This window comes from Tenrec ecaudatus, chromosome 4 (assembly GCF_050624435.1).
Source record: "Tenrec ecaudatus isolate mTenEca1 chromosome 4, mTenEca1.hap1, whole genome shotgun sequence".
NCBI lineage: Eukaryota > Metazoa > Chordata > Mammalia > Afrosoricida > Tenrecidae > Tenrec > Tenrec ecaudatus.
In genome coordinates, this window is record NC_134533.1 from 198,873,047 (window position 1) to 198,896,694 (window position 23,648).

General features: G+C 50.6%; 1 protein-coding gene across 5 annotated transcripts in view; it reads left to right on the forward strand.

The window, feature by feature from the left end:
• The window catches only part of LARS2 (leucyl-tRNA synthetase 2, mitochondrial), a 166,373-nt gene that overhangs the window by 23,697 nt on the left and 119,028 nt on the right, over positions 1–23,648 (forward strand). For all 5 annotated transcript variants that reach the window (XM_075547224.1, XM_075547223.1, XM_075547225.1 and 2 more), the window contains 2 exons: positions 8,802–8,893; positions 14,339–14,399. In XM_075547224.1, the coding sequence (XP_075403339.1) occupies positions 8,802–8,893; positions 14,339–14,399 (153 nt within the window). The remainder of the gene's footprint in view (positions 1–8,801; positions 8,894–14,338; positions 14,400–23,648) is intronic.

Below are 23,648 nucleotides of genomic sequence, written 5' to 3' on the forward strand. Positions count from 1 at the left end.
TTCAGTAATTGCTTCGTGCCCTCATCAGCAAGCAAGGTCGTGTTATCTGCGGATCGCAGGTGGTTAACGAATCTTCCTCTAATCCTAGTGCCTCTTCTTCATCTAGTCCAGCCTCTCAGGATTTGCTCAGCAGAACTCAGGTACGTAGGGCATGTTGTCAGGCGAGACCAATCCCTGGAGAAGGACATTCTTGGTAAAGTAAAAAACATGTCAGCCCCAAAGAGGAGGACCCTCCGGCAGCTGATGTGACACACTGATGGAAACAGTTGCTCAAATGGAGCCGAGAAGGTGAGGCGGGCGGAGTTTCCTTCTGCTGCACACAGGGTTGCCATGAGTCAGAACCGACCTAGGACGCCGACAGTAAAGAGCCTCCCTGACTGACGCATAGTGGGGACAAGAGGATCCCCTGCTTGCCGGCCAGGCACCTGGTTCTGCTGGAACTCCTGCTGCTTGATCCGTGTGCAGGTGCCCCGGAGCACAGTGAAGTGTTCCGAAACTCCCGTTCTTGGAGCTGTTGGCCATCCTTTGGTAAGATCCAAACAATTGAACACCCTCGCAAAGAAAATCAATCTCAGGGAAACATGTTTGGGCGTGTTCCGCTTTCCGCCCAAACCCACTTGACGTCAACAGCGACATCCCTTGTCCCGCTTCTGAATCCGGCCTGGATTGCTGACAGTGCTCCGTCCGTGTGCGTCTCGCAGCCTCTTGAAAACGATCTTGCGGGCACTTTCACTGGCACGCGATATTAATGGGATTGCTGGATAACTGCGACTGGCGAGCTCACCCTCTGAAACGGCGCCCGCTGGGATCGCCTCTGGTCCGCTGGCCAGGTTGCTGGCTTCCAGATGTCGTGGTATTGAGGGGCATCCAGGACTACAGACCAGGGCTGTCGTCTGGTTGGTTGGTTTTCCTGCACAGACCAGTTGGTAAACACTCACTGGTGCCTGTTGGGCCTGGACCCATGATCTCTGCCGCCCCACAGTTTGCGGTGAAGACTTACTTTAGTTAAAGGCGCGTGCAGCCATGGCCACAGTTGTTTTGAAATTTTCAGCTGCGCTTCCCTGGCGGCAAGAAATGCGGAGGACGAGTTGTAAGCATCTCTCCGGTACGTGAAGCGTTAAGAACTTTAGAGACATGCGCCTCATTCTGAGATGGCCAGCGGTGTTTGTGTCCCTGATTTATGGCAGATAATTCCCCCCCCCCCCCGATGTCATTTTCCATCATCGCAGCTGTGTTTATTAGAAAGAGGCGGTACAGCGTGGATTGGCTCTTTGCCCAAAGTACAGTGCTTGATCTAACCGTGAGTCTTCAGCTAGATGCCTGCTCTTGCCTTATCCCTACCTACTCTGGACAGTCAGTGATGACGCATAAATCAATGATGAGTAAGCAAACCCTGCAGAGCTGTGTGTGGGGGACGCAGGTCAGGGAGGGCTTGTGCGCAGACAGGTGTGTGGAAGGCGAGGGCAGGACTGTAAGACTCTGGGTGGGAAGGGGTGGTACAGAGGATGATCCACTTAGAGCCCCAGGCGCAGAGGTTCTGGAGACCCTTGGCGTCAGCTCGGGCCCGGTAGGCAAGATGAAGTCTCCCAACTGCAGCTGAAGTCTGAGGTCCGGGCGGGGTCCTGTTGTTGACAATGTGCGTTTGAACCCACTTCTACCACTTTCAAGCGGACTGAACCTGTTCCAGGAACATCCCGTCTCTGACGACCACATTCCTCCTCTTTCTTGGGATAAATTCTGTGTGGTTATGAAGTCTCGGCTCTTATATATTACTGTACTGGATTTATAAGCAGCCCTATCATTGGGGATGTGGATCTGTAATATTCTTTTCTTTTGCTCTCCTTACCTGGTTTGAGTATCAGGGTTATGTTGGTCTCACTAAAATGGGAGAGGAAATATTCCTTTCTTCCATTTTCTAAAGGCATTTTATATAACGCCTGCGTTGTTTCTCCCTGAAAACTTTAAAAGCATTCACCCTGGGCCTGGAGTTTTCTGTGTGGGGTATTTTAATCTGAATGATATTTCTTTAAAGGTTATAGACCGTTAGTGGCTATAGAACTAGTAAGATCTTTTATTCTGTTTTAGAAAGCTCAGTTTTGGGGGACTTTGCCTGCCTTACCTCACATTCTGTCCGGGGCTGCCCGTTCATTCTTCATTGTCCATCCCTTTTGTTCATCTCTGCCCCTGCTCATCCAGATACGAAGCCTTGAAAAATTAGGTCCATTTCCAACACAGAAGTACACAGGACCTTATTACACATAAACACCAGCTCACATATCGCATGGCTGTACCCCAGCACACCCTTGATTCCAGTCTTCAGTTCAAAAGTCCTCACTCCCCGGGAGCTTGTCCTTGCTTTCACTGCAAGTATTACTTTCAGGAACACACACATGCTGTTACGAGGGGGCTTCAAAATTCCACTGTCTTTTAATTTCTTTTTTCTGTAAACTGTTTGAAGTCTGCTTTCCTTATATAGTATGTGTTTCCCATGATACATAAATGCTCTCTTAGCCATAGCCTGCATAGTTGTCTTACTCCGTATTTTGTTGCGAGATTTATCCAAGCTTGTGTCTGTAGAGTTAGTTCACTCATCCTCAGGGCTGATCCTATCTAAATTACCCATTTTCTCACGAAAGGGGTTTTGTTGTTGTTGTTTCCTTTGCTCCAGGGAACCAGTATTGGCTTCTCGCTCCCCCACGTAAGCAGGGGCAGTTCTGGGTTGGAAAGTGTGCCCAACTGGCGCATGACTGCATCGTGCCAAATGGCTCCCACTGTTGGTCACCATTGTATGCATTCCCCAGCCGGGAAGGAAGCTCCCGCCACCTGGACCCTTCAGTCTTCGCAGGCTTGTTGAGTTTTACAGATGTACTCCCTGGGAAATGGCCTGTCACTGCCCTTTTCATTTGCACCTTCCTGACACGAATGCCGAGGTGTGCTCATGCTGGTGGCCCCTTTGGGTTTCTCTTCTCTGATCCGCTTCCACGTGTCCTTCTCCAGCTTTGTCTTTCCGGTGGCTCCGTATGGATTCTCTGTCCGGTAAACGCAGGGCAAGTATCCCCCCGCCCAGCTTGTGGCTTGTCTGTGCGTCTTGCAAGGCGGGGCAGCCCACGGATGGCGGTTTGGGTCTGAGAAGGGGAGGGAATGATGGCTTGGAAAGGCAGCTCCTCGCCAGTGCCCAAGAAACTGCCGCAGGAGAAATGAGACCAGAAAGCTGGTGAGTCACCCAGGGCTGCTCAGACCCTGCTGCTCCCGGAAATGGACCTGAAGGCAGCAGCCCGCGCCCTTCACTTTGCTTCCCTGGGGGAAAGTGAGACCTGCTCGGCCCCCCGACAGGGTCCCAGGACTGTGGCTCAGAGCCCCGGTTAGCGCCCCTCCCCGCTGGCGCTCAGGAGCCTGTCATGCTTTGTTGAAGGCTGTGTTGCTCTCGACTGGGCCACCGTGTTACCGGCCCAGGTTTCGAGCCCTGGCACCTTGATAACTGTGCTCGCGTCTCCCCAGAGCTCATCTGGATCTGTTGCCGTCTAGATCCTGCCCACTCTTAGCTCCGTGGTTCGACAGAGCAGAACTGCCCCTGGGGATTTCCAAGGCCGCCATCTTTACGGAAGCTGATGGCCACATGCGTCTCCTGTGCAATGGAGAGCCGCCTCGGGTTACAACTGCTGACTTTGCAGTTGGCATCTGAGCCAAGTCGGACGTGCACTTCCTTGAAGTGAATGAATCCTTGGCTTGCTTAAAATTTAACCATGACTACTCTTTTAGCAGAGTCTAATCTTTGTTGTTGTTTGTTTGAAACTAGCTTGTGTGTTACAATGGAAGTAAGTCCGTTTCAGTGTTACTTTTCTTCCTATTGCCACCACTCAGAGGAGTGTAGATCTGATGGGGAAGGAAGCTGCTGGGGCGTATTTAAGGCTGAGACCCAGTCTCCTCTTTAGACTGGATGTTTCTCTCACTGTGTGTGTGTGTGTGTGTGTGTGTGTGTGTGTGTGTGTGTGTGTGTGTGTGTGTGTGTGTTGAGCTCCGGTGGTGGGTGCCCCGGGTTGTGTGCTGGTTCAAACCCACCAGCCACTCCTCCGGAAAAGGATGAGGCTTTCTGCTCTCGAAAAGACTTGGAGCCGCGGCTGTGCCCTGTAGGGTTGCCGTGAGCTGGAATGGGCTGGATGGTAGTGAGAGAGTTAGAATCTCAGTCACTATTTTAATTGTCTTGATACTATTGGCCTGTTCCCCGAGCCTTGTAAGTGCGTTAGCTTCTGAAGTTCGTCCCAACTGTACGCGGTCCTCGGTGCATTTTACCCACAGAGCTCTTCCTCACAGTGCCCCTGACTGCCCTCCATAGGTACGTCCCTGTTGTCCTTCCAGACCCACTTCAGTCCTTACTTCCACCCATCTCTGAATTTTCCAGCTTGCCTCCAGTGAGAAGTTAGTGAGCACTTAGCCTCAGAAGCACAAACTAACTTGAGGTCCGTCTGTCCTCCCCAGGGCAGGGGTAGTGCAGCAGTGGACTTCTTGCCTTCCACGTGGCAGACCCACTTGGACTCGCAGCCAGTGCACCTCGTCTGTAACTGTCTGTAAGCAGACGCTTGGGTGTGCTTATAATCCTGCACACCTTTCATACTAAGGTGGGCTAGGAAGAAAGCCTGGTGACCCACTTCTGAAACGTGCACACCAGTGTGACCCGCCATGGTGGGAGGCTTGAGCAGCATCTCCTTCTGTTGTGCAGGGTGCCCATGACTTGGGAGCCACATTGACGGCAGCTTACGAAGACAGGATGTGGCATATGTTCGCCACGTGCTATCTGTTCAGGAATACTTTGGGCATATTGTCAGGAGAGACCAGTCCTTGGAGAAGGGCCTCATGTTTGGTGGAAGGCCAGGGAAAAAGAGGAAGGTCGTCCATGAGATGGGCGGACATAGAAGCTTCAGCCATGGGCTCGGGCAGGGGAACAAGGGTGGGGACGGTGCAGGGCCGGGCGGGGTTTCCTTCTCTGTGGAAAGTCGCTGTGGGTCAGGCCAATGGATGGTACCTAATAAGCAACCACCGCCACCACGTACGTCGGACAGGCTTCTCGGGCAGGGAGGGCTTCTCTTATTTCTTCTGGACCGGCAGCCCAGAGTGTTTAATGGTTAAGTGTAGCCCAGCATTTTTGAGCCTCTGTTAGGCACTTGGTACAGATGTGCACAAAGGAGTTTGCAGGTTGTGAAAAACCTCCATTGAATCAGTCCGTTCGCAAGCAGTTGAGGTTTCCCACACCGTAAAGTCCTTGGGCACAGTGTTCATTGCACACAGCCATAGCCCAGCACAAAGCCCAAACCAGAACTGGACTCACTGCCATCGAGTTGATGCCGACACCTGGCAACCCAATAGGACAGGGTCGAACTAACGGCCCTTGGGAGTTTCCCAGGGCTGCAAGTGTTTGTGTACAGCAGTAGAAAGCCCTGCTGTCTCTCGAACAGCGGCTGGTGGTTGTGAACAGCCAGCTTGTGGATCACATCCATTACGCCATCAGCGCTCCCCCTGTAAAACATGCCAGCCTTGGAAACACTGTGGAGGAGTTCTACTCTGTTCTGTAGGGTCGCTGTGAGTTGGAATTAAACTTGATTGCAGTGTTCTCTGTGGGGGCTGCTGTTTCTCTTCTCAACAAAGTAAACGGAATTTAGAAGAAGAGAGATATCAAACAGTGCACTGTGAAAACAAACCCAACACTGCCACGTGTCATATCCCAGCATCGCCAGGTTAGGGGTGGAGTGGTGGTCATCAGGCAGGCCTGGGCCCTGGATGCTTCTGCAGGGCCAGTGGAAGCCAGAGAAAGGATCCGCTTTCAGTAGTCAGCAAAGCCTGTCCTGCCAGCCGCGTCCTTCTGAAACTGATAGGAGGTCTGGTGACATATTTAAAGCTTGGGACCATATGGTGGTTTTGTTGTGTTTTCATATGTCATGTGCACAGATGGCGGGGAAATAAAATTACCCGCCTCCCACCGCGGCTGTCTCCCCAGCACCTTCTGGTCCAGAATCAAGTGATTAAAACATCGAGATGCCAAGCTGCCCCTTCTGCGCTGGGCTTGGACTAATGTGTGTCGGGCACTAAGCCACCAGGCACTGCCCGGTGGAAGGCTCCGCTTGAGCCTTTTTGCCAGTGACTGTGGAGGACAAGGAAAGCTGAGGCAGCGTGTGGGCCTGGCAGCCGCCTCATCACAATATGATCATGCACAGACATCGGGAAGATGGGCGAGCTCTTAGCAAGGGAACGGGAATATATGTTTCATCAGGCTCCAACTTGCCAGTCAGCCAACAAGTGTTATTTATAAGCGCCCGGAGAGTGGGTTGCATGGAATTCCATTTCCCAGTTTCCCCATCTCCTGGCATCTGAAAGTAGATTATGGGGCTGGTCCTCTCAGATGACACCTGAAGGGGGAGACTGAGTCGATGGCCCAGTGCCTTGACTGCTGGTGGATGACCCCGGTGGGTGCCTGCTGTGACCCCCAGCGACTGTCAGGTGGACGTTTTCCCTCGGAAGTCGTCACTGGATTTCGCTCAAGCAGGTTATGAAACTTGCCCAACAAAATTAATCGGCCTGTTTCTCCTTTCTTGGAAATAAAAAGAATTGAGTCTGCTCCAAAGAAATCAACAACACTGACAAGAGCTGTGTTGCAGGAGCCGTAAGCAGGCCGCTCTCGAGTGGACGCAGGGTGATTGCAGAGTGTGTTTTGTGATTGAGGAAGGCAGGCAGGAAGTTGGTTGTCCCCGAAGCTGGTTGGATCCTACTTGGTAACAAAGATGCTGCTTTCTCTTCAGGGGATGACCTGCTGCCAAGGCCTCCTACCCCCACGGTCACTCCTACTTCCGGTGTTGGAAGAGCTGTCCTTCAGCCTGTTTCTTTTCTTCTTAAAAAAAAAAGTATTTAAAAATTGTATGCTTAGAATTCCAGTATTTTTTCCCTTTAAAGAAAAGGAAAGACCCTAGCTAAGACTGCAGTGTCCTTGTCCCCCACTAGACCCCTCCCGCTTTTTAAAAAATTATTTACTTAATAAATCATTGGGGCTGCTTACAGCTCTTATAACAATCTACACACCAATTGTATCAAGCATGTTTGTACCTATGTTACCATCATCATTTCCAAAACATTTCTTTCTTCTTGAGTACTTGGTATCTGCTCCTCTTCCTTCCCTCCCCCCTACCCCCGTCCACCCTCGGGACCCTTTGATAAATTTTAAATTACTATTATTTTTATATCTTACACCGTCTGCTCTCTCCTTTCACCCAGGATTCTGTTGCTCGAGACCTGGTGCAGCAGATTTGCTTATTGCAAAATGTCACCTGCTTTTCAGACTGCTGCTGCTGTGTGCTCAGTTTGGATCCAAGCACAACAAAACTGGGTTTTTTTTTGCATTTTTATATTTTGTTAATTGGAGTTTGGTGACACTTTACAGAGCAGATCGCAGTTTTACTTTCAACAAGCCACACATTTGTTCCAGCTCATCCATTGTTATCCCACCATGGATCCCACTTTTCCCTGTGTTTCCTGTTTCCATCCCTCCTTCCCTGGCCTTCTGTCCTTCTGTGAGACCCCTCCCTCTTGGCAGTGACCTCTGCCAGTCTCCTGGTATATACAGAGCCTTGTCTTCTCCTGTAACCCTTTCTCTTCGTCTGCTTGCCTGTGCCAACCTCCAAGCCCAGCGTTCAGCTTAGAGGGGACATGAGAACCCTGCTGGGGTGGGCCATGGTCACGTGACTGCGTCCACATCCGGGTCTGGCTTAGCCCCAGCACTCAGACAATCCCTCTGGCAAGCTCTGGTCTCAGACTGCTGGGGCCCACCAGTAATTCCAGGTCTTTAGGCTTCATAACTGGCCCGGGCCTGCCCAGGACACCCCCTTGATGTCACAATCTCAGCTGGACTAGCAGAGCTGCTGGTGCTCCTGTGCCGCTCAGTGGCCAGTCTGTTGTCAGATCCATCCGCCACTTTGCTCTGTGTGGCAGAAGGGCTGGCTCTTGGCACCCAGGTGTTCTGGTCTTAGCTGGTTTGTAGATGTTAGGAAATCCTGGCTAGACCGGAGGGGAGAAGCCAGGGAATTTCTTTGCCCAATAACACCCCAGAAAAAGCAACATCCTAAAGGGTGTTTATTTTAGTTAGAATTCTTGGCTACCGGGGATAGAAACCTAGCTCAGACATAGCTAGTTACTTCCCTCCCGACCCCTGGTGCAGTGGTGATGCATTGGGCTGTGATCCGAAAGATCAGCAGTTCAAAACCACCAGCTTCTCTGCATTCTGTGGGAGAAAGACAGAGTTTTCTACCCCTGTAAAGAGTTGGCATCTCAGAAACTCACGGGCAGTTCTACCCTGCCCTGTGGGGTCGTTGTTTATGGCATTGACTCAATGGCTGCGGTAGCCTTCTGAGCTGATCTCCCTGCCTTGAATTTAACTGGTCAAGCGAATCCCCTCGGAAGTCACATTTAATTAATTGGGACTTTAAACAATGTCGAAGGCACCCTGGTGAGATACAGACCAGCCTTCTTACTGAGAGAGCTTGTCGCAGCTCTCCAGTGTGCCCAGAGACACGTTTGCATGCTCGGTGTTTGGGATGAACCTGTGAAGGTGGAAAGTAGACCTGCTGTCGCCGTGCTCTATCCTAACCTCCCGTAGTAGCCGTCTCTCAGTCCTCCAGGCTTAGCGGACACGGGGCCGGCCGGTTGGGGGTGATCCAGAAAAGGATGAACCGTGTGAGAGGAATGCTGTGTGTCTCCCGGAAGATTCTACCAACAGAGGTTTTAGCACTTTGACCGACCGCTGTTTCTCTTCTGCAAACCAGGTCATCAGCCCCATGGGATGGGATGCCTTTGGATTGCCAGCGGAAAATGCAGCCATTGAGAGGAACCTGCATCCAGAAAGTTGGACGCGAAGGTATGTGTTTGCTGTCCATTGGGACACTTGTATTCAGAAACTTTTAGACCTTTAAAAAACAAAACCAACAAAACCTGCACAAGAAATTGGAAACAAAGACCCAGAACAAAAAATTATATCATTATGAATGGGGTAGGGTAGGGGGGCACAGAGTGGAGACCCCAAGCCAAAGCCCATCTGTAGACAATCAGACATCCCCTTACAGAAGGGCCACAGGAAGAGTCGAGCCAGTCAAGGCGCAGTGTAGCACCGAGGAAACACATAGCTTTCCTCTAGTTCTTGAATGCTTCCTGCCCCTCCCCCCACACTATCATGATCTCAGTTCTACTTAGAAATCCAACTAGACCAGAGCATGTACACGGGTACAGTTAAGAGCTCACAATGCAGGGGATCCAGGACAGATAAACCCCTCAGGACCAATAATGAGAGTAGCAATACCAGGAGGATAAGGGAAATGTGCAGGGAGAAAGGGGGAATCAATCACAATGATCGACATATAACACTTCCCCAGCTTCAAGGGGATGAATAACAGACAAGTGGGTGAAGGGAGGCAGCGGACAATGTAAGATATGAAATTAACAATAATTTATCATTGATCATGGGTCCATGAGGGAGGGCGGGAAAACAAAAAATGAGGAGCTGATATCAGGGCTCAAATAGAAAGAAAATGCTTTGAAAATGATGATGGCATCATATGTACAAATGTGCTTCACACAATAGATGGATGTATGGATTGTGATAAGAGCGGTAAGAGCCCCCAATAAAATTTTGTTTTTTAAGAATGAGAAACAAAGCAGACCAAACCCCGCAGGATGACAAACAGTCAACAGGATTCTGTCTGCGGGTGCCTGTCTTCAAACAGGCAGCGTCCTTACCCAAGCAAGGGCACAGGGTTAGGGCCTTCGCCCACGTGCTCCATTTGTTCCTTTGGGTCTGCAGTTTCTCCCCTCCTCTGAGCGCTTGTGTCGGGTGGGAAGGAAGGAGAGGATTACGTTGTCTGAATGCCTGTGGTGCCCTCCATTTCTCCTCACTTGCAGTTGGACCTGTATGCGAACACTGCCTTCTCATTGCCTCTGAAGAGTCTGTGAGTGTTGCTCTTCTCTCAGACACTCGATGGGGAAATAGATGGCAACTTTCTCCTGGGGTGCTTTCTCCAGATGGGGACGCCCTCTCAATCCCACGTGTGCCTTTGGTTTCCAAGTACGTAGGCCAGCAGTGCTCATCCCATTAAGTGCTCATCCCATTAAGGTACCAGACCAGGAGACTGCTCTGGCCCCGTCTATCAGCCCCCTTTACAAAAGCCCGGTCCTTACTCCACCCACCCCTCAGAGAAACGTGAAAGTACCGTGGGCTGCCAACAGAAGATGCAAATCTGTCTCTAAAGAAAGATGGCCAGAACACTCCAGAGGCAAGGGTGGAGATAGTGGGCCTTACCCCAAGAGTGCGGGGATGGCTTGGCATTAGAAAAAGCAGTCCTCGTAATGCACCACACCAAAGAACGAAAGGAAGAACCACATGACTGCCTCTAAGGATCAGAGATAGTCTTTGATAAACATTCATCCCCCTTTCTTGGTAGAAACCCTAAAGATTATTCTAAAAGAAGGTACACTGCTCCCCGTGACTTAAGAGCATATGCTAAAAAGCCGGAGACCAACATTATACTTAACGGAGGAAGAAAGAGCTTTCTTTCGGGAGCATGACCAGGGTGCTCGTTCTGACCACTTCTAAAGACTACAGATTGAAAGCCTGTCGGCCAGTTCTGTTCTATAGAGCAGGGGTCCCCAAACTGTTTACACAGGGGGCCAGTCAGACCCGTTGGAGGGCCGGACTATAGTTTAAAAAAAAAAAAACTATGAACAAAGTCCTATGCGCACTGCACATATCTTATTTTGAAGTAAAAGAGCAATCGGGGCAAAAACACCCAGCAGGCTGGATACATGTCCTTGAGGACGCCTGCTATAGAGCCGCGGTGAACCAGATGAACCCTATAGCAATGAGTCTGGGTTTTCGTTTCTTTGTTGTTCTTTCACTAGGGGCAGGAGGGAAGAGCAAAGAAGGGCTAATGATAATTGAAAACCCGAACTGATTCAGGGTAGGATTGCACAGCCAACTGTCACTGCTGTCATTAAGTTGTACACCTGCATAAAGTATAATTGGCAGGAGCCCCGCAATATATTTATAACGACCACAACAGCAATGTAGATGCTGAGGCTGCTTATGAAAATCCCTGTGGAATTTGGTGCCTTGATTTGGAGGGCGAAGGGCCTGGCTTCATGGGACACTCAAGTTAATTGGCCTAGCAACATATTTTGTTCTGCCTCCTGGTGCTTATTTAACCTGGGAAGATAGAAGGAGAGTGAAGACATGGAACATGTGACTTAACGCCTTCATGAGCAGCTGCCTCCTTTGTCCGAGACCAGAAGAACTAGATGGTGCCCTGTGGCCATTACTGCACATTTTTATTAGAGCCCGTGGAGTACTCCTTATCGAAGGGGAGGAAATGCAGGGCAGAATTCAAATTCCCAGAGACACATGGAGGGCAGATGAGCCCCTGAAACTGCTGCCCTGATCTATTCTATAAACCTTAAACCAAAAACATCCCCTGAAATGTTCTTAGAACCGAGTAGTAGTTTAACTTAAGTAGGAAAACAGTCCCCCTTGAGCATTGTGCGCTTTTTAAGACCAATAGTCGGATTGACAGCCGTCACTGAGAGTGGGTGAGAGCCCTGGGACTCGGGCGCTTTCTGTTCATTGAGGAAGGGTAGACTCAGACCCGAGGCTGAGCCCAGCCACACAGCTTGAAGAGGGGGTCAGTGTCAGTTACTTGCTCACGATAGCAGTTGAATTGGTGTATGTTTTGCTGTGTATATGCTCAGCAAAAACAGCAAAATTACTTCCATTTAGGAGCAAAGAAGAAAAAGAAACAAGACTGAGGGGACAAGTAAAAAGGGGTGGTCCCTGGCCCAGGCTATTTAGGTCCAAATCATGCCTTTTCCTCTTGCAAGATAGTCACCTTGAGCCAACCTCTGTGAGCCTCCTTTTTAGTGTCTGTAAAAGAGAAACCGTGATCGTTCCTACCTCATCTGGCTGGGTAAAGATTAACATTTATCTGTACCTAATGTAGATCAGGATCTGGAATAAAAGGAGCTATTATTAGCAACTCAGGAATTACTCAGGAATTATTTGTAGCCTTTTTATACTCGGAGTCTGCTTGACCTGCAAGTTTAAGCAATAGACTATATTAGTCCTTTTGCAATTCTCTATTTCTTTTTAATTTTGTAAAATTTGGTGAAGGTCCTTGCAGTCAAACATTTAATTGAACGGTTTTTATACCTATAATTATGTGGCACCAGTTACACTCTTCAAGTTGTGCCACGTTTCTCCAGATCCTTTTCGGGGTTGTTTCTCCACGGTCACCCCAACCACGGTCACGGCCCCTGAAACGCTCGTCCCACCTTTTGAGTGCTGCTCCATTTGATCTCAGTGTTCTAAGGTGCTCATTGTTTTCTGCTGTAGCTGTGCTGCTGTCTAAAGATGATCCCTGGGTAGTGGGAGGTTAAGGTTCAAAGATTTCTTCAGGGTAATAGTCCCGAAGAATCTGAACGTCTTCCCACCCGGCTTTGATGCAGATCCTGCCAGAGAATGTTTGATCAGGTCACATAGGAGTGGTTGCCGGTCACCATCTTGTTCTTCTGATCTCCTCGAAGGAGAGGCAGTGTTTATCGAGGGAATTGGACATGAATTCCAGTTCCTCCCCGATTCCTAGCTCTCCATCTTCCACCGCTGTTCCGGGCCAGTAGAGGCCACCTGTTGTCCCTCGAATGGCAGGCCACTGTGCAGAAAACTAGACACTGAAGTCACCGTGGACCAGTTGATGTCCTGTGAAACCATGACCGCAGCCCCTGGACCCAAAACAAATGCCACGGAATGCTTGGTTGTACACACAGGCAGGGGCAGCGTCTGCCCTCTGTCTGGTTTCAGATGCACACGGGTATAAAGCGCACCGCTTGTCCTCTGTGCTATGGACTGCATTAGTCTTGCCGGACAACCGTTTCCTTCGTGGATGTTTCAGAGCCCTTCCCTCCCAACAGAAAGTCACTTCTTGGTAAACAGCGGCCCTCCCTCTGCCCCCTCACTCCTGATAAACTCTCTTTTCTGTATGTTTGCCTGATTCTGTCATTTCCTGTCTGTGAGTTCATATCACGTTTTCCCTTTTGTGCTTGCTTATTTCACTCAGCAGAATCCTCGCAAGGTTAATCTATGTTGTAACGTGTGGAGGGACTTCGTTCCTCTTATTGGCTTGAGTATGGTTTCCTTATGCCAGTTACAAGTGGATTAACTCACATCTCTTTTTCCCAGTCGATGGACCATTGTTGTTGGCTTGATTGACACAGCATTGTTGGGTAAGCCTTGGGCTGCTAACCACAAGATCAGAGGTTCAAACCCACCAGCCACTGCAGGAGGTGGATGAGACTGCCTGCTCCCAGAAAGATTTACAGCCCCGGAAGCCCTATGACTTGAAATCACTGTCAGGATCCACTCAATGATAGTGGGTTTGAGTTGTTGGGGTTTTTTTGGGGGGGAGGGGGCGGGGGGGACTTTTTGTTTTGAGTTTTCTTTGGAATCCATTTAACATTTTCAAATGCAAACTTTAAATGTGTGCAGATGACAGGTGTATGGATGGGCCTAGAAGGGCATGTCGGAGAGCGGTTGCCTGTCTGAATGGCCAGGGGAATGGTAGTCCCCAGAAACAGATTAGTGGTGAGGTTTCCAGTGGATTCTCCTGAATATGTCCAAATGACAGTGTATTTTGCACTGATTCTTAGTGATTTCATCCCACCCCCATGTGCCCAAGAAAATAACATTTAACTCCCTCTTTTATTAATTAAAAAAATCATTTTATTGACTCTTACAGATATTATAACAATCCATAAATCGATTATATCAAACAAACTTGTACATTAATGTTGCCATCTTCATTTGAAAACACTATCTTTTTACTTGAGCCCTTGTTAGCGCCTCTTTTTTTCCCCTCCCTCCCCCCCCTCCCATCCCCGTGAACCCTTGATAAATTACATTGTATTTATTTATTTTCATATCCCTCCTCCCATGGTTGTGTTATTTTTTCCCCCTCGGGGATGCGGGTGGGTGTTCCACGTCCATCATTGCTATTGGTTCCCCCTCCCTCCCCCATCGTACCTGCATGCATCGCTTTTCCCATTACAGTTTCAGAGTTAGCAACCTCTTTTGAATAATCTGTGGCAGAAAGAGGAGGCTGTCTGCTCCCGTATGCACACCGTCAGACGCCCTCTATACAGTGCCCCTGCTGGCAGTGGGTCTGAGTCTTGGTTTGTTCTTGACTCATCATATCCTCCAAGTGTTGTTGGCCCGTGGCTTTCCTTCCCCGACCCTGTCACCACCGCTCTTCCTTCCCTTGTCTCACAGTAACATCAGACACATGAGGAAGCAGCTCGATCGCCTGGGCCTGTGTTTCAGCTGGGACCGGGTAAGGCGCCGCTGCGTGGGGCTGCCCGTGGCTTTGGGGTGGGAGAGAGAAAGGCTGCAGCAGGAGGGGGGAGGCACGCTCCGCAAATAAACTCTCCGCGTGGATAATCTGCCTCCAAACAAGTCCTTTTCCTTGGGACACCATGAGGGAGAGTTAACCTGGTTCGCTTCTGATTTGCCTGCCATTTGCATGTTGGAAAAGCTCTGTATAAGGATTTCGTCTGTCCTCAGCCTTGCAATTTCAAAGTCTATCTTAAAAGTCTGTGTAAAAATGATGAAATATCACCTGTCGGTTCTTTTCAGGTGTATGATTTGGTGTTAGGTTGATTGACCCTCTTGTTCCAAGTTGGGAAGTGAGGCTCTTAACAGCCCATAATAGCTCCTGGTATAGAATGCTTTAAAAGCCTATATGAAGCCAGGAGACTTGGATGTGCGCAACATTCGCAGGAAACGTGAACTAAAGATCATTGAGCTCTGGGAAATGTGGCAAAAAATAGTTTGATGTATCTTAGACCAGCTGTTGGCAAATTTGGCCCACTCTTTGCTTTGATAAATAAAGTTTCATTGGCACACAGTGAGACCTATCTGATTGCATCTGAGCTGTGGCTGCTGTCATGATAAATGGCAGAGTAGTTGCCACAGGGACCTGAGGATCCACACAGCTGGAAATATTTACCACCTGACCTTACCAACCAATGCATTGACAAGTGGCCCTTCAGGTAGCATGCATCCCCCTGGTCCCTCCACGATGGGCCCCTGCCCGTGTCCTCACTCCTAGCATTCTGTTTTCTCCACGGAATGACTGAAGCTTCGTTGCTGGGCCCGTCAAGGAGGCAGAGCGTACCCAGACCAAACAGCCTCTCCTTCTCCAACAGTTTCTTAAATGATTGAGCTCTGGTGCAGTACAGTGGAAAAGAGAGTGGAGCTGCTTTGAACAGGCCTTGTTTCTGTTTTGTTCCTCTTCTCTTTTTGCTCCCACTTCACAATGAGAAGAAATGGCCTGAAGTACACTCTAATTATACTGCTGGTGTCACTTTTGCCAATGCCTTGCAAGGTTGCCTGTGTTTCATATAGCGGGAGGTGTGAAAATGTCTTGGTGCCTGCGTTAAGGTGTCCTGAGGCTCCAAACAGCTGAGACATAATGAAACACAGCGAAGGCAGAGAGAACTGACTAATACCCCAGACCTTCACAAATGAGCTGTGAGATGCCTCTCGGACAGAGATGGACTCAGTAACACTCCAAGATGATAACTAGCCTCATTCTGATTAAAAAGCTATTGCATTGCATTATTTTCTCGATTAACATAGGCAGTGAGAAAAACAGAACAAAAGCATTTACAGAAAAGAATGTAAGCCATTGTGACTGTGTGGTCGGCATCCTCAGCAAGTGCCTCAAGTCTTCATTGTTTTCAGCAAACAAGATGTGTCGTCTGCACATCCCAGGCAGTAATGAGCCCTCTTCCCATCCTGGTGCTGCGTTCCTCACGAGTCCAGCTTCGTCAGCGACTAGTTCAGTATACAGATTGGATTCGTGAAAAGATACAACAACCCTGGCGCACATCTGTCCTGCTTTCATGCCCCATAGTAGCTTCCCTTGTCCTTCGAATGACCGCCTCTTGATCTATGGCCAGGGCTCTGATCTCTGTATGGGTTCTAATTGTGTTGGAGCACAGTTGAGTGCTCCGGCTTACTTTCAACCAACATTCGTCAGATGGCGTCATGAGATCCCTTGTTCCATGTCCTTATCTGAATCCAGCCTGACTTTCTGGCTTTTTGCTGTTAGCGTCCTGCTGCAAAATATTTTTGAACTATTTTAGCAAAATATTACTTGCGTGTGACACGAATGACATAGTTTGATCGTGTCTGCCTGCTCGTGGATCACCTCTCTGAGGAGTGGGCACGAATGTGGATCTCTTCCAGTCCGTTGGCCGGGGTGGTTTCTTTCAGGTGTCTGCTTGGGTGAGTTGAGCGCTTCCAGCGCTGCAGTGGTTTCAGTGCCTGGAGCTTTCTTCTTCCCCCAATCCCTCAGTGCCATGAGAGCTTCTTCCTTTACTCCAGCTAGGTCTTGGTCATGTGCTGCCTCCTGTAGCGGGTGGACATCGATCCAAGTAGCATTGACCTTCATGGCCAACGAAGGTCCTTAGAGGGACCTGCCGCTGTGACAGCTCAAAATGAGAAGAAACAGTTGCACTCCTGCCTTAATCATTGGAGCCGGAGATGCATGTGTTTGGCTGGGTTCTCTAGAAAAGCAAACGCAGTGACGTTTGTATGTGTGCGTACACAGAAAGAGATTTATATTAAAAAATGGCTCAAACAGTTTGAGAAGTAGGTAGGTCCAGCCCAGTTCAAGTTCATGGGTTGGTGTAAGCTGGAGGCTTCTCCTGACTCCTTTAGCTGCAGGGGCTGACAAACAGAAGCAGGAAGAGCCCAGGCTGCTGGATGCTGAACTGAATGAATATGAAATTGGCCGAGTGAATCCAAGGGTGGCAGTCAGCTAATGGCTCCTGGGATTGACAGGCGATATAACAGGAGGTCCACGAACCAGATGCAGGATCCAAATCCAGCTGTAGCAGCCAACTAGCTTCTTTCCACACATGGTCAGTTTATACCAAGAGGAGGCCACATCCTGAGTGAAACAGAAGATCCCATCACACACTTGACCATACTATGTTCAGTCATATCATAGGGGAGAGTCCTGGTCCACCCAAGTTTACGTAAGGCCTAATTATCAGAGTGTGTTAAATGTGTCATTGTCGTCGTCAGGTCCATCGAGCTGGCTCCAACCACAGTCTGAGCCCATCGACGCGGCTCCTGTGTCACTCCTCTCATTTCCGTCCTTCCCCCTTTTCACTTCACCAAACATGATGCTCTCTCCTAACATTATGTCCAAAGGATGATGGTACAAAGGATGAAGACAGAGTCTTGCCATCCTCGCCTCTAAGGAATAGTCTCGCCTTACTACTTCCGATCCACATCAGTTTGGCCTTTCAGCAGTCCAGGGAACTTCTTCAGTATTCTTCTCCAGCGCCACAATTCAAATGCATCGATTCTTCTTCCCCTTTCCCTACTCGGTGTCCAGCTTTCACGTGCATGTGACGCAGTGGAGAATACCATGGCTTGGGGCGGGCGCACCTTGGTCCTCAAAGTAACACCCTCACTCACACACTTTGTCTGATGTCCAACCATTCCGTATTCCCTTACGCTGTTTGCCGCTTGATCCATGGGCAAGTTCTGAGTGAGCACAATGAAAAGTTAGGGAATTTCCATCCTATTACAGCCCTCACCGTCGAATGCCCTTTCATAGGCAGTGGTACACCAGTGAACCTCTTTCTGGTGTTCTCTGCTTTGAGCCAAGAGCCATCTGACATCAGCAGTGGTCTCCCTTGCGCCACAGCCTCTTCTGCCTCTGCCCGGACCGCAGGCAGTTCCCTGTCCATGTACTTCAACAGCTGTGCTGGGTGCTCTCGGCAAAGGTTGACTTGGGTGCGGTGTCAGCAATGTTGTTCTGTAGCTCCAGCGTTCCGTTGGGGCATCTTTCTTTGGAATGGGCACACATGCAGGTCTCTTCCCTTCAGTTGGCCAAGTAGCTATCTTCCACATTTCCTGGTATAGATGAGCACCTCCTGTACTGCTTCTGCTTTCTGAAGCATTTCCCTGGGATTTCTTTCAATTCCTGGAACCTTGTTTCTGACATACATTCAGTACAGTTTGAACTTCCTCCTCTGGTACCAGTGGTTCTTGCTCATTTGCTACCTCCTGAGATGTGGGCTGTCGACTAGTTTTTTTTGGTACAGTGAGTGGAATATAAGTCTAGTAAAGTCCGACATCTTCAAAAACAAAGGCAAATGTATGAAGCTCACTATCCTTGGCATTAGTGAGCTGAAATGCACTGCCATTGGCCATTTGGAACTGGACAAACATGGCCTACTAGGGCAGGAATGACACATCCCACAGGATTGGCGTTGTGTTCATGCTCAAAAAGAACATCTCAAGGTCGATCCTGAAATACGTTGCTATCAATGATAGTGTCCTGTCCATATCCTCCTGACAGCTATACCATCAGAAGAAACCATGAGCCAGCCAGACAATGGAACAGAGTGATGGGCTTCCCTAGCCCTGGAGCAAGTTAGGATGAGTGCTTTGGGGCGGGTGGCTGGCGTGTGGAGTGGGTGCCCCTGGGGAAGTCAGCTTGCCAGTTGGCTTGCCGACTCATGGAAGTGGAGCTGAGTGCAGGAGAGCTGAGGCTTCCTGGAGTTGGATGCCTGGGGACTTAATTCAGGAAGCTGGGGTGCGAGGCCCCAAGGAGCTTGAGTTGCATGCCTTCCCGTTAGGAGGCCCTTTGGGCATTGATGAACAGAGCTGAAACTTTGTAACATGTCCTGGGAAAGAACTACCGGAGAGCAGTGCCTCACTGAAGTTGCAACTTGCTAACTTCCTTAATGAACCCTTTCATCACTGAATAGCCATCGTTGGCCATGTTTAACCTAGAGAGAGGTTAACCATCGAACACAGCCATCAAGCCAGCACAGTGGTATAGTGCTACGCTTTACGGATGAGCATAGCCACTTTGCAGAATAGAACTCAGGGTTAGGCCTCTACCTTAACTTTGCCTGGGGCTTAGGGACCACCGTTTATCCACAGCAGTCGGTCTTCATTATAGCGGTTGCCTAGGTTTCTTTTTCCGGGACAGTGACTGTCCCTGTGCATATGTAGGAAGGGGCTTCAAAGGGTTTGGGGGAAACGGGATGGAAAGAGCATGACTTCTTTCTGTGAACATCGTGAAGCCCCCTCCTGTGTTCACAGCCCGCCTTCCCCTCACCACCCGGTTTTCCCCTCTGGCCTGGAAGAACCTCTCGGTCTGCAGCCGGCCTCCCTGATTGCCTTTTCCACACACCCGTCACTGCTTTGTCTGCTGAGATAGTACTTTTGGTATTGCGCTTTTGGACTTAAGAGTTCCTTTATCTCGTTCAATTCCCATTTCCTGTCTCGGCCTCTCAGCCACAAGCCTTCTCTTCTTCCCTTATTTTGCCGTCTTATCTCATCTCCCATACAGGTTCTTACATTTGCTGGAGCGCCTACCACCCCTACCCCCCACCCCCGAAGGTGCTCTTGACGTTTTTGTCGCTTTTCCTAGTAGCACCTCCCTTTTACAGGCTGGGAATGCAGCCCCGTCCTTGCTTCTTTCCGAAGCTTTCCAAGGCCCTCTGTGCACTGTCCCCCTTCCCAAGTGCGCTGGACGAGGCTCCTCCGTGCAGAAGCTCAGAATCAGGAGTGGAGGCAAACGCTTGGTGTACCTGTCCTAACCACATGGTTGCCCCTGACATTGGCGTTTCTGCCTGCCTCGTGGGATCCAACGCTCCTGCTAGTTTTCTCTTTGGTCTGCTCTTCGCCCAGGTGTGAATGATGGCCTCACAAAGAGCTCCCACCAGGGCGGCTTTGAAGTGCTGCTGAGCCTCCGTGTCAGAGGGTATCAGTCTGGTGTGTGCATTTTCCATGCCTGCACCATGGCCCACTGTCCCTCTGGCTTTGCATAAAGGGTGTCAGAGGAAGCCAGCATGGGGTGAGGAGGTGGCGCGGTGGCTGGGCTTACAGGGCTTTCCTTCCATCTGGTCTTCCCCTCCTGACCTGCTGACCTGTTCCCACGTTGACGGCGCCTTTTGTCGTCCAGCCCTCTGCAGTCCCTCAGCTCCCCGTGGTTCTGTCCAGTGGCTCATTTCCGTGGGCCCCATGGGAGCCTACTCGGATGCAGGCGCTCCTGTGCCCATGAGGCCATCCTGCCCAGGGCTCCCCAGGTGCCTTGGATCAACCCCTGGCAGTGTGTTGGGTCAACACACAGCAGCTTCGGAGAAGACCGTTTCTTTCCATGGGGCCAAAAGTCTCATAAGAACCAAATCACTTAGGGCCAGGTGATGATTAACATAGGAATTTAAAAGCAGGTGGCTCAGAAAGGTAGGGAGGGAGGTCTCTCTGCCCCAGGTGGAGGAAGGCAGTTCCGGGGGTCGCTTCTCCCTGGAGTGGGTGGGAAGCTCCATAGAACGGTGCGTGGTCTAGTGCTGGAGCCACACTGGCCTCTTGTTTTAAAAACCTGCTGCTGTCCTGTCAGTCCAAACTCTGGGAAAGAGTGGGCGTGTCCCTGGGGCACCCCGCTGTAAATCTATGTGGAGGCAGACTGCCACAGCTTTATCTCACAGCGCCCACCGAACCACCAAGGAAGGCGCTTTCCTTCATCGTAACTCACTGCCGTCGCGGCCGTCCCGACTCAGAGCTGCCCAGTAGGGCAGAGTAGACCTGCTTCTTTGAACCACCAGCCTTGCCCTGCACAACCCAGTGCTTAACCCTCCGCACCACCAGGCATCTCTCATTAAAAAACAACCCACTGCCACTGAGTCCATTTCGACTCCTGCCGAACCTGGAGGAGACAGTAGCAGTGCCCTCTGGGGGGTTCCGAGTCTGGAAATCTTTATGGGAGGAGACGGCCTCATCTTTCTTTCACGGAGTGGAGTGGTGAGCTTGAACCACTGACCTTGTTGTGAGCAGCCCAGAGTTGAACCTACTGCATGCACCAAGAGGGTTGCTCTCCTTCCATACCCAAAACCAGACTCACTGCCATCGAGTCAATGCCGACTCATGGCAACCCTACAGGATAGGGTAGAAAGCCCCATCATTTTCCCTCGGAGTGGGGGGGCTGATGGTTTCAAACTGCTGATCTTGTGGTTCACAGCGCAACGTGTGACCACTGTGCCACCAGGACGCCTTCGTCTATAAATGACCGTGATTCTCTGGATGTGTGTGTGTTTGTGTATTTCTGGAGCTAAGATGTTTCCGGTGAGCCTAAATGGGAACCAGATGATGTCTTCTAGCACAGCACTGTGTTTTACTCTTTCAGATGTTATTTCCCCAAATGCTTTCTCACCTTGGAAAGATGAAGAGAAACTCAAAGCTGAGTTTGAGTAGCTGAATATCCACTGAGGGAAGAGTAAAGAGGACATGAGAATTTCAAACTCTGGGAAGAGAGAGACTGGGAAGAGAGAGACTGGGAAGTGTTTTTTTCTGGAGCACTTACTGTTCGGAGGGAGGCAGCCTCCGATGACAGTCCCCACCGGTTGCTGGTGCCCAATGAGGCAAGCGTGCCGCCAGAGTTGATTTCTACCGTCTCGCCACTGCTCTGGGGCCTACTAGGCCGCCTCCAGACCGGGCCTCGGCTGTGATTCTGGAACACAACAAATGCCCCAGATCTGGCTTTTGTCCAGGGCTACCTAGATCCTTGTCTGGGGCGCAGTACCTGGAATATGCCCTTCAGGATCACGTGAGAAACAGAAGAGAAAGCTAAACTGAAGCCCGGCGGGATCTGATGTAACGCTGTGGACTTTGCCCGAGAAGGCTTTGTTTGTTTGTGGTGCTTACGGAGCAGGTCTGACTCCACGCTCCCCTGAAAACCTAAAGCGCAGCAGGAGGAAACTCGCTGCAGGCCCGAGTTTGATCCGTAGGTGCCGTTTGGCTGGCTTGGCTGTGCCCGTTTGCCTGTAGTGTACAGCGTGGGTCTCCATTGTGAGGGTCTGTGGGGTTTTCACTTGCACGTGTTTGGTTAGATGTAAATTTCTATGCCCAGGACACAGAGATCTGCTGTCCCTCAAGATCCTTTTGTCCTGAGTACAGTTAGGCTGTGACGGACGTCACACTCTCCCGCTGTGGGCTGTGTCAGCTGAGAAAGATACAGGAGGACGCTGTTTGCCGAGTGATGAAAGCAGCAGTGTGTCAGTGGAAGCGGGCGGCAGCAGAGCCAGGGCTCGCGAGTCCTCCCAGGTGCTGTCTCACGAGCTTGGTGATGGGTCAGGCTGCTACCCTCAAGGTCAGCAGTTCGAAACCACTTCCCGCTCCGAGGCTATGAGTCAGCCTGGACTCGATGACCGTGAGATATTGTTAGTGCCATGGAGCCCACCATCTGCACAGACCCCTGCGCTTCTGTTTCTTTGATTTCGAACTTCCTCCTCTTTCCACCCCTGATTCTCTCTTTCCTTTCTCTCCACTTACCTGTTCTCTTCTTCCTCGCGTTTTATGTGTGTGTGTGTGTGTGTATGTGCGTGTAATTCTTTTCATGTAAAATTTCGTACTTATACTGCTAGGCCCCTTGGTGGCATCGTGGTTCCCCTTGGACTGCAAAGTGAGTCCATGGAACCCCCGGGACACCCCTTCCATTCCAACCCCCCCCCCCACTTCCACCCCTGCTGTTCCAGGACCATTCTTCCTCCTCCAGCCCTGCCCCAAATTATTTTGAAACCAGTCCGAAATGTCCTGTAAGCTCCTCCATCCCTATTGAAAAGAGGCGGGAGGGCTCCTCTGGTGCTCTGGCTTGGTTACCATCACTTCGCCACTGCTGCTGCTGGCTCAGTGGGTCAGAGCTGACTCCCGGCCACTCCAGGAACCACCCCAGGGAGTTTGCGAGGCTGGACTCTTTGCCGGAGCGGATGGGTTCAGACCATGGACCCGGTTCCGTCCACAACCGAGTGTTCAACTGTGTGCTACCGGGACTACATTGGGAGTCCCTGGGTGATGCCGCTCAAGTCCACCCAGGCGGGCACTTGGGCTCGGTGGGCTGCTTCTGACAGGGCACAGCCTCGAAGCCCTCTGGAGCATTCTCCGCACAGAGCGGGGCAGACCAGGAGTGAGTTCACTTTAGGACAGCTGGTGACAACATGTAATGTCCCCGGAACCCCGCAGTGGGAGAGTCCCCTGGTGGCCTTGTCTGGGTTTTGATAGTGCAGGTTGGTTTGCCTGCACCTGGGCTGGGCTTTCTCAGCCCCCACGGCATGGCCCTGGTTCCGGAGCGCAGTGCCCGCTGCCGTCCGCAGAGTGTGAGCCCTTCGGCCCATAGCTGCATGCGTGTCATTTCACAGGCACCGTGGACTGGCTGACAGCCAAAAGCCAAAATGATTACAGCCGCCAGGCCCTTGCTCCCGTGGCAGTGTCTTTAAGGAGGAGACGGGGCTAGAAGGATTAAACGGCATGGAATAATAAGGGCTCCCGGAGAAACGGAAAGATGGGATTTGTTAAATTCTCTCTTTAAAAGGAAATTAAGAGAATTGCTCAAAGCGACAAGAACTTGGGGCGAGTGATGGCCGGTCAAATGGCTGAGAAGATTCCCGGTGCGAGCCTTGCAGGGCTGGGGTTGCCTTGACAACACGGAGCAGCCACTTGATGTGGCTGGTTCCACTCTGAGCCCTCTTTCCCCATTCCTGACAGAGGTGAAGCA